General features: G+C 38.9%; 1 protein-coding gene across 1 annotated transcript in view; it reads left to right on the plus strand.

Moving 5' to 3' along the window:
* The first annotated feature begins 1493 nt into the window (after window positions 1–1493).
* The window catches only part of LOC139739846 (uncharacterized), a 58574-nt gene continuing 47084 nt past the window's right edge, over window positions 1494–12983 (plus strand). The window contains exon 1 of the mRNA XM_071650441.1: window positions 1494–2115. Within this exon, the coding sequence (XP_071506542.1) occupies window positions 1938–2115 (178 nt within the window). The 5' untranslated portion in view covers window positions 1494–1937. The remainder of the gene's footprint in view (window positions 2116–12983) is intronic.

Raw genomic sequence — 12983 nt, forward strand, 5'->3', positions numbered from 1 at the left:
AAAAACCACAACAACAACAACTTAGATTTAAGGTGATTTCTGTACCAACCTCTCGATCATCTGTCGATACAATCTTGTCAGAAATGCTTGCCAGGATCCCTACAAATATGATTAAACATTATCTTTTCATTTCCAGGAATATACCAATGAGACTCATGGTAACCTCGATGGTAACGAAGAAATCAATTATGAGTTGACAATATTTATTGCAATCTATAGTAAAATGAAGTGTCGTCATGTCATCTTAACGCTTGAGGTATCTGAAGGTAACATCGTTTTTCAAGAGTCTACATCTCCTCTAAGATGGAGAAATCACGGATGCGTGAGTACAACACCACTCTCGACACCTAACACCAATAGAGTATCCCTTCAAAGTGGATGATTTCATCCCCCTTCATCGTCTTCATCCTTCTCTCCTCCGAGTGCAAAGTCGAGTCCAGCTAGCCATCATCTTTCATTGTGACGAAACAAGTGACAGCATCAACAAGAAAAAAAAAAGGGGGGGGGGGGTGGCGAAAAGGGAAGGGGGAAAGCTACTTGGAGAGTGAGCCGTGGCTTGATGGGATTTTTTTTTCAACCCTCGGTTGTGTCGTCTGCTCGTCGTCTGCTTCGCGCTATCTTGTCACGTGTCAATGCGACGAGGTTAGAACGTCACCTTGTCATACCCGTAGCTCCAGCTATAGTCACCAGAGGAGACCGTGCCGCTCGCTCTCTCGGCGTCAATGAAAAATCACGACACTAGTTGCTTGAGGTAGGGATGCTTTTTTTTTCTCAGGGAGAAAGCGGAGGCTTAATTAAAAGCGCCACGTAGAGGGTCGTGGCGCGCGGACTTTAAATCGCCACAAATTTTCTGACATCTAATCAGTGCAGTGTGGGGAATCCGCCATTAACAAAAGAGCGCTAGGGCGACACTCCAGAGTATCCTAGTCATGAGGGTGTAAGATCAGCAGAGCCATTTTTGTTTTATGCCCAGGCTAGTGTGGAAGAGACAAGCGGAATATCTACTTCTAGGCGGGATTTATTGTTAACTACATGCTCAGAGAGCATTGCGCGGGACTGAGTTTTTCAGAGATGTTGACACAACAAAGTGAGTTCGATGTGTTACACTGCATGGGTATGGATTCCAGTCTCCCCTTTTCCAGGGCATCTCCAAGGCGACACGCGTCCAACTCATCCCGAGCAGCAACATCATCGAAAGTGGACCCGAGGTAAGCTGGATCTGCTGCCAAAGCCATTGGCAGCGACTAGATGTAGGATGATTAACACCCATTTTGTTTTTTCTAAGCTTGCAATCATTGACATGGTAACGCACTTTTACTCCAGAAACGTGTTTCAACATTTCCGGTATTTTTCTCCTCTCCTGCCTATGTGCTTAAGTGTCGCCTTTTTTTTCGGCAAGGGGAGAGGTTTGCCGATCTGCACCCGCTCTTGAATACCTAATGAAGCTCGCGCGAGGTGACTTGTCCACTGTGCGGCGTCCCGGTTCGTGTTCCCAGGAATGCGACCTAAAGTTGGTTCGGTACACACACCCACACGCTACCCCCTGACGCAGAAGTCTTAACTCCAAAATCGGGCACACACCACTCCGACTACCGACTCACACGAACCCTTTTAGTTCTTAATCACAACTCGCCGCGCCACGAGCCCCAAACTTACCCACTTCCCCCCTCGTGAATTAATTGTCGACGATCAACAAGTTCGTTTTTCTCATTTGCTCTACGCTCTTGCGTATTTTTACACATTCTTTCATACTTCTTCCTCACCCTCTTATTTTTTCCCCTCTCTCGAACTCTCCTTCTCCCTCCGGGGCGTACCACTGCCTTCAACTTGTCACACGTCCATCACCTGCGTGCTCGTCACCCCGTAACCTCCCCGGGCGTGTCGGCTGTGTTTCTGCTGGGATCGTGTCGCTGCCTACTTGACCAAAACCCTTCATCATGGTTCTCCATGCCGACAGTTTCAAGTCGAAACGGTACCGGGACAAACTTCGGGAACAGATCAAAGCGCTGGAGAACCTCCTGCCCGTGGACAAGGCCACGCTACACAGGAAACTCGACAGTCAAACCGTCTTCAGATTGGCCATTTCATTCTTCAGGATTAAAAGTTTTATTGCAGGTAATATTGCCATCATTGACACGTTCTTTTCGTTTCGTTTGGATCTAATTATCATTACTTTGCACATTAGCATATGTACTTCTTGGGAAAGACATGCGTGAGGATAGATTAAAAAATCATACATATCACTGTCATAATTTCCATAATATGTATATGCATTGGTTTTGTTTGATTATTATTTTCATTTTTACTCCATCTTATTTTGTTCATGTATGCAAATATGTATTTCATATTCATACAAGGACATTGCTGTTGGGCACTTTGTCTTTCCTGTTGTTATAAATGTGATTACCATATATTAATATTGTATATATATATATATATATATATATATATGTATATTTACATACACGCACATACACGGTTCCATATTTGAAAAACATATTTTTTCATAAACTTACCTTTCTTCCGAGGAATTAGAACATCCATCACTTCTTAGATCAAATAAATAAATATATGATCAAATAAATTTTATATTTGATCAGTTTCGGGCGTTTATCAACAGCAGTCAGAATGCAACATTATCTGAGGACCTCATTGTTTAACCCTCTGAGTGTTACATTGTATTCCCTGTCCATAGGTTTGTGTATGATTTTTTTAGCACATTTGATTCATAGGCACAGAAAGGGTTAAAGTCTTTTATAGAACCTAAATGACAAAGACTGACTTTGTACATCTTTGTCTGTTATCATTATGCCGCAGTTTGCATCCTTAACTTTCTGTCTTATCACACGGAACGATTCATCGTCATCTAATGAAGTTTGATTTAAACAATGGACTTCACCATTTTCTTCAGTTAATCAAGAATACTTCGGATGGTTATGGAAGTAAAGGATGTAGCTATAACAAAGCTTTACCCCGCCATTTTAAATGCTGCTATCCACAGCTTAAGCAGTGTTGTTTCGATCTCTCGAAAGACACTGACTGTTTTTTTTTTTCATTTTTCCACAAACAGACGACCGTACATCTCAATCTCTGCAGAGGTTTAATCCCTTATACTTGTCTTTGGTCTTCTTTAGTTTTATAAAAATTTGCGCAAAACAATATAAAAATAGTAGATATCGAGCGTATAAGATAGCAGATTCGTCTTACATTACAAATTGTAATATCACAAGAATGAAAAAAAATAGGAGAAGAAGATATTAGCAAGAATACAGTTTGGCGAAGTCTCCCCCCCCCCCCCCCTTCCGCCTCCAATCGAAAAAAAGAAAAGAAAAGAAAAGAGGCAGATCAGTATTACAAATGTACACACATTTTTAGTACTTTTCCTTATTACACAGAGATAGAGAGACAGACAGAGCGAGATCGACAGAGAGAGAAAAAGATTTTTGTTTACCGGTGAAACGTCGATTTCTGATTGATTTGTAATTACACCCATAGTATTTACCAAATTTGATGGAGATTGATGTCGCGTAGAATGTTTTTGTGCCAAAAGAGGAAACTGGGTCCTCGAGTCTCAAGTAGTTTGTATAGCCTCCACATCCACTGCCCGTACTGCTTCAATCAAAACTTGCAAATGTGGGTTTCTGTCGTGTTTTTTTTTTTCAGGAAAGACGACATTAGTTTTATGACGGAATTTGCCTCTATGCTATTTGCTTAGCCAGAGATGTAATGATTAATTGCTCTATTCGAATGCAAACTGTTGACATAATTTCCGAGTCCGTCTCTTTGTCTTCGTTATCAATGATGTAATAAAAATCATTTGTTTTTCGGTAAATATTTCATTTCATCACAATTCATGAACTTTGGGTGGATTTGCACAGCACTGCTTTTCTGCTTGTCGGCAGCAACGTCTGACGAAAATAACAAGCATTCTTACATCCGCTCACTGTGATTCACTGGAATACAGCAAGCAAGGATATCAAACAATGTCGTGATTAGAACTAAGAATAGAATCAAGACACTGCCTTGAATTGAAGAACATGACATATTTCACTCTCGGGGATTTTTTTTTTCCTGACCAGAAAAAAATGGTACATGCAGTTCATCAAATCTGGTTAATTCAATGAGAAGCATGCACGGCGTTCAGTTCTTATTTTTTACTTTTGCAACCCCGGTGTTTGCAAGTTGTTATTGGTCTCCGAATCATATCTCGTTTATCGGTGCACCCTCAATTTGTCGAATCAAAACATTTTGTCATAATCCCGCGCAATTGCCGAGAAGACAAGTCATTTTCGCCCAGGGGCCATCGGCCATATCGCCAGCAAATATTGGAGCCTAATTGATTAAATCTTCGTCATGATTTTTCCCAGCTCTGGGTCGTTGCACGCGCAGCACACTTCCATCGCCACGCATAAATCATTTTCAATCAGATGACACCGAGGAAAATATATCAATATGATATCAAACCATGTAGCCCAAATTCGAGTACAGCAGATATACCCACTCATTTGAAATGGAGGCAATAAAGCCGAGTTTATGAATACAAATGACAAATAAGTCGAACATTTTCCACAAATTCAACCTGCCGCCCGTCTATATTTATCATATAAAACAGTCTATCTGTTGCATTCAGCACTGATACAGTTTTTTTATTAAGCAGGTTGAGTTGCGCCAATTTTCGCTTTCTTGTGTAGTTTTGTTTAGCGCACTGCAACGAAATCACATAGTATTTACCCTTTAATTACTGTCGACTAGGAATGTAGCCTGATTATTTTCTCTGTTATTGCACGACAATGATGATAATAATGAGCGTGAGGGTTTTTCCGCGGCCACATTTTTTCATCAAAATCAAATTTCGTGCGTGATTTGTCACCATCCGGCCACGCAGAAAGTCAAGGTTGGTGTTCCTCCCCCCGTTCGCCGAAAAAGCCAAACGAGCTGCGAGCGACGGGCGCAAATCGGGACAGACAACCGCTTTGCTGTCGCGCCGCAACTCTCCCGTCAGCATGAGAGCGAGCAAACGCGGGCTGTCATGGACTAATCGCCGCGGACAAATGAGCGCTTATTTTCTAAGCGCTGTACTGATCATCTTTGGCGGCCTCTATTATTGAACTGTCCTATTAAAGATTATGATCCCTTCGTCTTTCTCAATGAAGCTGAAGATGTCCTGGGAGTAGACTTAATCATCCTCGCCATTATGATCTTGTGTTTTCATAGCGAACATTTATTGTCTTACAACACTTTTATTCGATGTTTTGTCACAGTGCAATCAAGTTGAAATCTAAGTCATAAATCTAATATTGTAGAATAGAAATAACAGTATGTCATAAACGGTAGAAGTTAAAGTAGAAGTATATGTACCAGCCAGAGGTGTTTATACTGATATAGTTGGTGCTGTTGTTGCTGTAATAGCACTGGGAAATACGTTAGTTGGAAAAGTTAGCAGCAGTGGCAGCAGCAAAAATGATGGTGGTAATTACATGACTTTTAGCCAATGGCAATGATAGATATCATTTCCTATGGAAGCTGCATAAGATTACCAGTAACGTAATAATCGGATTCGCCTGCAGTCTAGTCTCTGAACGTCTTGAGAAAAGTATAGACTTCGGAGTAACAATCATGTCACCTTGTAATGAGAAGGAATGGTTGACTGTAGTGCCACAGATAAAATGTGCAATCTTTGTGGCTATCAAATTTGGTGTTTCAGTAAGACTTTAGGTAAGTCTTTGTCACAAAAGAAAGTGAAATGCATGTTATGCTTTTGTCGAAAAATGAAAATAAGTTTGAATTGAATTGAAGACTTTGAAATTTAGTTTAAATTTTCAAATCGATGTTGTAACATGAATACTTTTTGATGAATTTACATGGCATAGGACATATTTAGAATTGGTTACACCGCTATAATGATGTTATCAACTGCAATACGAAGAAGCTAATGACCACCATGCCCTCTATCAGGCTTAATCAAAATTCCTTGATGAATCAAAGAGAATCGACCCAATTTACTTCTTTCAAGAAGAAATTAGCCTGGTATAGGTTTCGTATTTACCGTATGGTTTGATGTGTACCGTCTTCCTTGATTCTGGGATCCAACCACGCTCGCCGTGCTGTGGCTTTTAATTGAAGCGCGTGGGACCAATTCTTGCGTTCCTGTAACTATTATAAGATGATTACAATTCTGCGATTTGTTCTCTTTGTCCCCCTTTCCCCCCTCGAAACGTTTAACGTCCATTAGACAAATATGCCCAGGAAATTAATGAAAGAGGAATTGTCGAGCTAAGGGGAAGCCACCGAGAATTCTGGTATAATTATTGCGTAGGGTTCACGTTTAACAGTTAATTGATTTAGACCACGAGCCTTCTCTGATTATTCTAGAAATGAACGCAAGCAACATGTCAGATTTCCTGAAGTCTCGGGCATCGCAAAGTGGTAGAAAACTGAGGTCCGAAAGGACGAGGGCTATATTGTGGACTGATGACGCCAGTAGAATGTGGGAAGGGATGGAGAGGAGTTTTTCTCTTTTTTTTTTAAAGGAAAACGGGATGAAAAAAAAAAGTGAGCCAAAGCGTTACGCGCGACTTGGCCGGTAATCATGGGTGTACTCAGTGCGATGCTGCGGCAAGGCTCCGCTAATCGCCAGAAGACACCGAGTACGGGAAAGGGAGCATTTTTTATGCCTTCACCGTGGGCTTGTTATGAAGAGAAAAAAAATCACCCAGGAATCATAATGCAGAGATTAGCATCATAAACTGAAGCTGTACAAAAAAGATCGAAATCGGCTGAGTGGAAGTGACGAGTTAAAAGTGACATGTTCTTTACCCTTCGGCAATTTTGTTCCGAAGTAAAGCGTTAAACTCAGCCGTCTTTCCCCCTATTGGCTATCCCCTCCTAGCACTTATATACAAACTCCCGTCCTGTAATATTGTATTTCTCTCTCTCTCTCTCTCTCTCTCTCTCTCTCTCTCTCTCTCTCTCTTATTGTCGTCAAAGCGATGCGATCTCGTATGAAATCACACTATTGCCGATTTGACGAATATGTTATAAATGATTATCATGCCTTCTGTGTTGCGGTATGCAATTTATCCCTTCGTATGAAAAAAAAACAGAGTACATTTTGATTAGCTTTCTCTCTTTTCTCTGTCTATATATCTGCCTATCCCTATTCTGCCTTTCTGTCTATCCTACTATCTATCTATCTATCTATCTATCCGACTGTCTATCTATCTTTTAATCCATCTTTCATTATCTTTTATTCTGTATAGTTCATTATATTCTGATGCCTTCCTCTCTTCTCATGTTCACTTTTCTTGTTTTCTCTTTTTTTTACACATGTCTTTTCGACATTCAAACCTCCTATCAAACAATGCTAGTCATACAGAATCTAATACTTATTTACATTGTAACAATCGCTGGACGAATGTGACGTTTCTATTGTAGCTCACAATCGGAAATCAAAACTAACGACATTTCTGCTTCGTACACTGTTTTCAAATGGTGTCAGTACGCGTTGATCTGTTGATGTAATGGCAATTGTATCTCTTTACAACAAAACGCGGTGTTTTTTTTTTTCTCTTATTATTGCTTAGCTCTGTTTGTGTAGAACGGAGAATCGTAATTTGTTTTGATTTGATGTGATTTATTCGCAAAATGCATATATAGACCTACATACATTATTCACAAATATGCACATAGTTTGTACACGAAATATGTTATTATGCATTAGTTTGGATCGTCATAAGCTAGGAAAAGCTTGACTGGGACGTCTAGTAGGGATAAGGTACACATTTATGTACGTTAACTTATGGGGAGAAAGCCGGGAGAAAATGTCATTGATATAAGTGCTGTTTACTGTTCGGACTATTTAGATTCCGTTTACATGGGGCGACATTATCATTTAATTTTCAACTTGTTCAAAGCTGATGGAATCTAAACTCACTCGTTGTATATACATTTCAGATTATAAGTTTGGCCTTGAGTGAGCTGTATCGTCACTCTAATAAAGCCTTTAAATGCCTGTAATTACGGAGTGATGATCGCATGGAAATGAAATTCCTGTTGTTGTTTTTCATTCTTCTGTTCTAAAGTCAACACTACGCCCCCGGGGAACAGCTTCAACTTGAAGTCATTGCATCTCAATTGAAATACTAATAATTATTATACTTTTTTAAAAGGACGCCTAGTCTTTGTTTGAGGGTCCTGCATCACAGTGTTGTAACACAGTGATTCTGTACAAATACTTGTATTATATCAACTTAAGATATAGTACTTATAGTACACTTGGGATCGATATTTTCCAGTTGACGTTCTGTCGGAAAATGAAAAGCAAACTGCTCAGTTCAGTTGCAGTGGATTACGTTCAAGCTGAATTGAACTGGATTGAATTACAATTGATATCAACCTTGCAATATATTAACTCCAATACATTATAACAACAACATGTCGTGCTCATACACTTAAACAGAGCCTTAAAATGAGCTTGTGTCACTACTTACCATGCAATTAAGAGCATTATAATATGTAATATAATATATAAGACCATTAAATTACACGACAAAACAAGGACATAGAGGGAGACAAAATGAGGGAGACAAATTGAAAAAAACTCACACCGGAACCTTCGCCCCTCTGAATAACAGCTCTCTTTCATTTAAAACAAGGATATAACGTCCAATCTCTTACATTTTGAGTATATGCGTACAGCTATATAGATGATCACTTTCATAAAGCTTTTTATACTTTTGTGGTCACGATAGTCCATCAACGTTCAAAAATAGTTGGTTTGCAAAACATTTACAAAACACAGTAAATTGTTGAATTTTCACTTTCATGACACGTTCCACGTTGAAGGGGCCGTCACATTGTGTAAGGGAGAGTTTTAGCAGGTAATGGGGGTAATGGATTCATTTATTATACCTCATTACATGCCTTAGGACATACATATTCTTGACATAAACAGCATATAATTATTATGTATAATTTATGTTTGTAATATATACACATAATACATAAACCTATACAACTATACTATTCCTTTATTACATCACGTTTGTGTTCATATGCTTGACTGCATGCATGTGTAAGAGGACAGTGTAGTCGTATACCCACGTACTTGATTACTTGTTGGCTCATTAATTATATGTTTGCTAAATCTGGGTTACTTCTAATGTGCAGAATTTAGTTCTCATCATCTGTCAAGCAGCTTTCCATTCATTTCAGGGCTTTTAACCCCAATTTGTGACCTCATCTCACCCTCTGACATTTCCTTTTTTGTCCCTGTAGCTAGCTCTAAATCTATTTTCCACAGGAAATGGGTTACAAACAGAACCCTTCGGGAGGCCCCAACATGCAGACGATTCACAATTTGCTGTGCGTGATATTATGCAAATTAATATTGTAATTCCGTCCGAGCTGATGGTCCTGGATGCGTTACTAGCTTGAGTCATTACCGCATCCGTAGCCGTTTGAAAATTGGCTAAAGAGTTTGTGTCAATAGTGAGGCCATTACTGGCTGTTCGTACCACCCGTCTTTTGTTGCAAAGCGCACACGCGGCGTATGCTAGCGCAGTCTGGACATGCGATTTGAAACCAAGCTATTATACGATCCCGGTCCATAGATGAACAGGAGAGGGATACCCCCACTTAAGAGGGTTATGTTTCCTCCATTCAGATAATGCCTGCAAATCAAATCAAGGGATTATGACAGTAAAATGTCGGCTAATTGTTATCTAAACTTGTCAATACGGACAAAGTGGCATGTAAAGCTTGCTGAGCGCTATACGGCTATTCATTGTGGCAAAGAGCTTGGTATACCCTTCCAGATAATCTTATCTGTTGGGTGTACTACCTGGCTCCTTGGAATCATATATAGCGTTAATCTTTGCCAGTGAGCCTTTTAGTCGATGTTTTATGTGGTGTCATTCTAGATTAAGTCTCTTTAGCATCAATTAAATTCATTTCGACAGACTGATTAGATGGGAAGGTGGGATACTTCTTTTGAGGAAAAAAAAAGTCCGCGTTTTATAGGCGAATGATCTAGCGATGGCACGCGCGGGACCTAAAAAGGATTTATGGCGGGAGAATTGGACTCCATTCCCACTTGGTAGCACAGTGGTGCTGATTTACATCGGTAATGCATGTTGACGTTGTTACCGCGGTCTTTTTTTTCCTGGAAAATAAAAGAAACAATTTTGGGCAATAGTTCCTCTCCATGACTCGCCTACCACAAATTAGAACTACCACAAATTGTTTTTGTGATGACCAAAGAACACGTACAGACAACAGAATACGATGCATATTGAGAAGCCTATTATTCAATAAAGATTAAAGAGATAAAACATTTCTTTATTATAATTACACGATGTCAAACATTTTATCTTACCTGTATTTGAATCTGCTGGCTTTATGATACGAAAATTAAGAACAACAACAAACGAACAAGCAACTATATGATCTCAAACCTGGAAAGAACAAACCGAAAGCAATTCGCATGGACATGAACCCATCTTAAAATACATTTCCCCACACATCACATATTGTTTTAATGTATCCCCCCTTAAAAACTGGACTTTTTCCCTCACTTTTGAAAAAAAAAGAGTTTGATATATGCTTAACTATTCAACAATCATAATTCTGTTTTAATTCATGGTCATGTGTTTTGTGGCAAATGAAGAAGCTTTAAAGTCTCATTTTTTAACAGGTTTTGACCCTGCATTACTATGGTCAGTGATTAGAATAGGCTAGTCTTCCTAATTGTTAGATCGACTTCCATTGAAATGATTTGACTATGAGGACTTCTACTTTTGAACGGACTCCTATAATGTACAAAGGGATAAAACAATGGACACGTAGACATCCGAAACTCGTACTTAGATAGCTGATAAAGAATCAATATATGCATGCAGTGCATAGCAAATGCCAACGTGCACACACCATCAGCTGACTATTGAGGATGTTTGCTTTTTTTTTCATTCGTCGCAAAGTGTGGAAAGAGTTTCCGCTGAAGGAAATGAACAGAATAAATTTTGAGCAATTTATGGGCTCCTGATGATCTATTGAAAGAGAATGATGCTGTATTTCTAGTGAATCTCGAAATCTTTGAATATCATTCTGTGTGAACGTTTGATCACCAGTTTGTTGTTTGCGATATCGAGATATTTGAAAATATTCACACACACATATATACAGCATAATACACATAACATGCGAATTCAAAATATCCAGAGAGGTGAAACGGAATTTGACAGCAAACAGATAAAGTGCTAAAACGTTAATCATAATCGTTTCTTCTGAGTGCGTATAGAGTAATCATTCACCTGTTATGTGCACTGATGATTTTCATTTTCGTCTGGTTTCATGGTAATAAAAATACTTTAAAATGTAGGGCCTACTTCTTCTCTTTTTTTTTGGGGGGGGGAGGGGGGTTACATTTGATAATGAAATGCATTTTTTAGCTCAGTGATCTTAAATGATGGGGAGGTTTTTGTGTTTGTTTTTGTTTTCTTTTTAAAGAGTGTAAGAAGAATGTGGTTGTCGTCCTCGCTTGCTCAGCAAATTTGCATTATTTCTAGATAAAGTTTGTATGTGTGTATTTTTTTTTAAATTTAACACCATCAGATGTAACGGAGCTATGGAGGTAGACGTATTTTGAGAAGAAGAAACAAGCAGAAAGACAGATTATATATATATATATATATATATATATATATATATATATATATATATAGCCAATATTTGCAGAAATATTTGACATTTCCGATGGAATATTGTTGCTCTACACAACTTCAATATCGCGTCGTGGAAAAAAAAAGGTCTGTTATTACGAATCCATGTGCCATGGGTTAGATGAAGAAGCTGTTCGTGTCAGACATTATATCAATTCCAAGCTCCCCTCCAACGAAGACACAACGTAAAGATCTCAGTGTCTTACGAGAATTACGCGCTTTATTTGCTCGAGCTGATGAAATATGAAGCTTTAACTGAAGAAAATTGCAGACGTGGAAAGATCATGTCATTCTCTGTTTGAATTCCTAGACAAGATTATTTTCTTACTTTGTATATATATCTGTGATTCATCTCTGGTATTAGACAGGAAGAAAACGTGAACACGTGCCCGTAATTTTGAATATGAATCTCCAGACTGACCGGCGACAAATATAGATATATACCAAACAAACTTGGCGAGAAGATACTGTGCTTTGGACAATCTTCGGATCATGTTACTGCTTGGAAAAGACAAACGAACAAACAAACAAATAAATAAGTAAACAACGACTAACTCGATGGGGAGAGTATCAAAATATCTTGTTTGAGGAAGTATTCTCGATTGGTCGACCATTTAAGAATGATCAATGCTGACATCCTTGTTTTTCAGTCAACACTTTCAAAATTTTGCCACGAAAATATTTTGTTAGAAACAGTGCTGATCTGTATTCTTGATCAGGATCGATAATGAGCACATGTCTTTAACAAGATTTCAATGACCGGTCTGAAAAAAATATATATATTAACATAAAGACTCGCTCTCTGTGTTTGTTTTTGTTTTTGTTAACATTTTGATTACTACAGCTGTGTGCAATTTAAGAAATCTTGCATTAAGTCATAAATTTACCCCCCGGAGGTTTAGATCACTTCTCCAGGGATCATTCTGAAATAAAATGATGACTCAGCAAGTCTGTTTGGAGATTGTGTCTCAGAATTGCAGGACAACGTTTTGTCAAAGCTCTGTTCACAGAAATCATAAATTGATATATACGAGCGAATGAGTTTTGATGTGTTATTTTGTACTACTCTGCATGACTGTTCCAGTGGCCCGTTGCATAAAACTTACCGTCGAATTTCAATGGTAACTACCGTCAAAATTAAGCGTCACAGCCAATGAGCATCAAGGATTATAAAATTTACCGCTAATTTGAAGACTTACCGCTAGAAAGGAGCGGTAAGTCCAGCGGTAAGGGTTTTATGCAACAGGGCCCAGATGGTGTCATCGT

This window comes from Diadema antillarum, unplaced genomic scaffold (assembly GCF_040938485.1).
Source record: "Diadema antillarum isolate AM-2024a unplaced genomic scaffold, OU_Dant_1.0 seq00000821_RagTag, whole genome shotgun sequence".
Taxonomy (NCBI): domain Eukaryota; kingdom Metazoa; phylum Echinodermata; class Echinoidea; order Diadematoida; family Diadematidae; genus Diadema; species Diadema antillarum.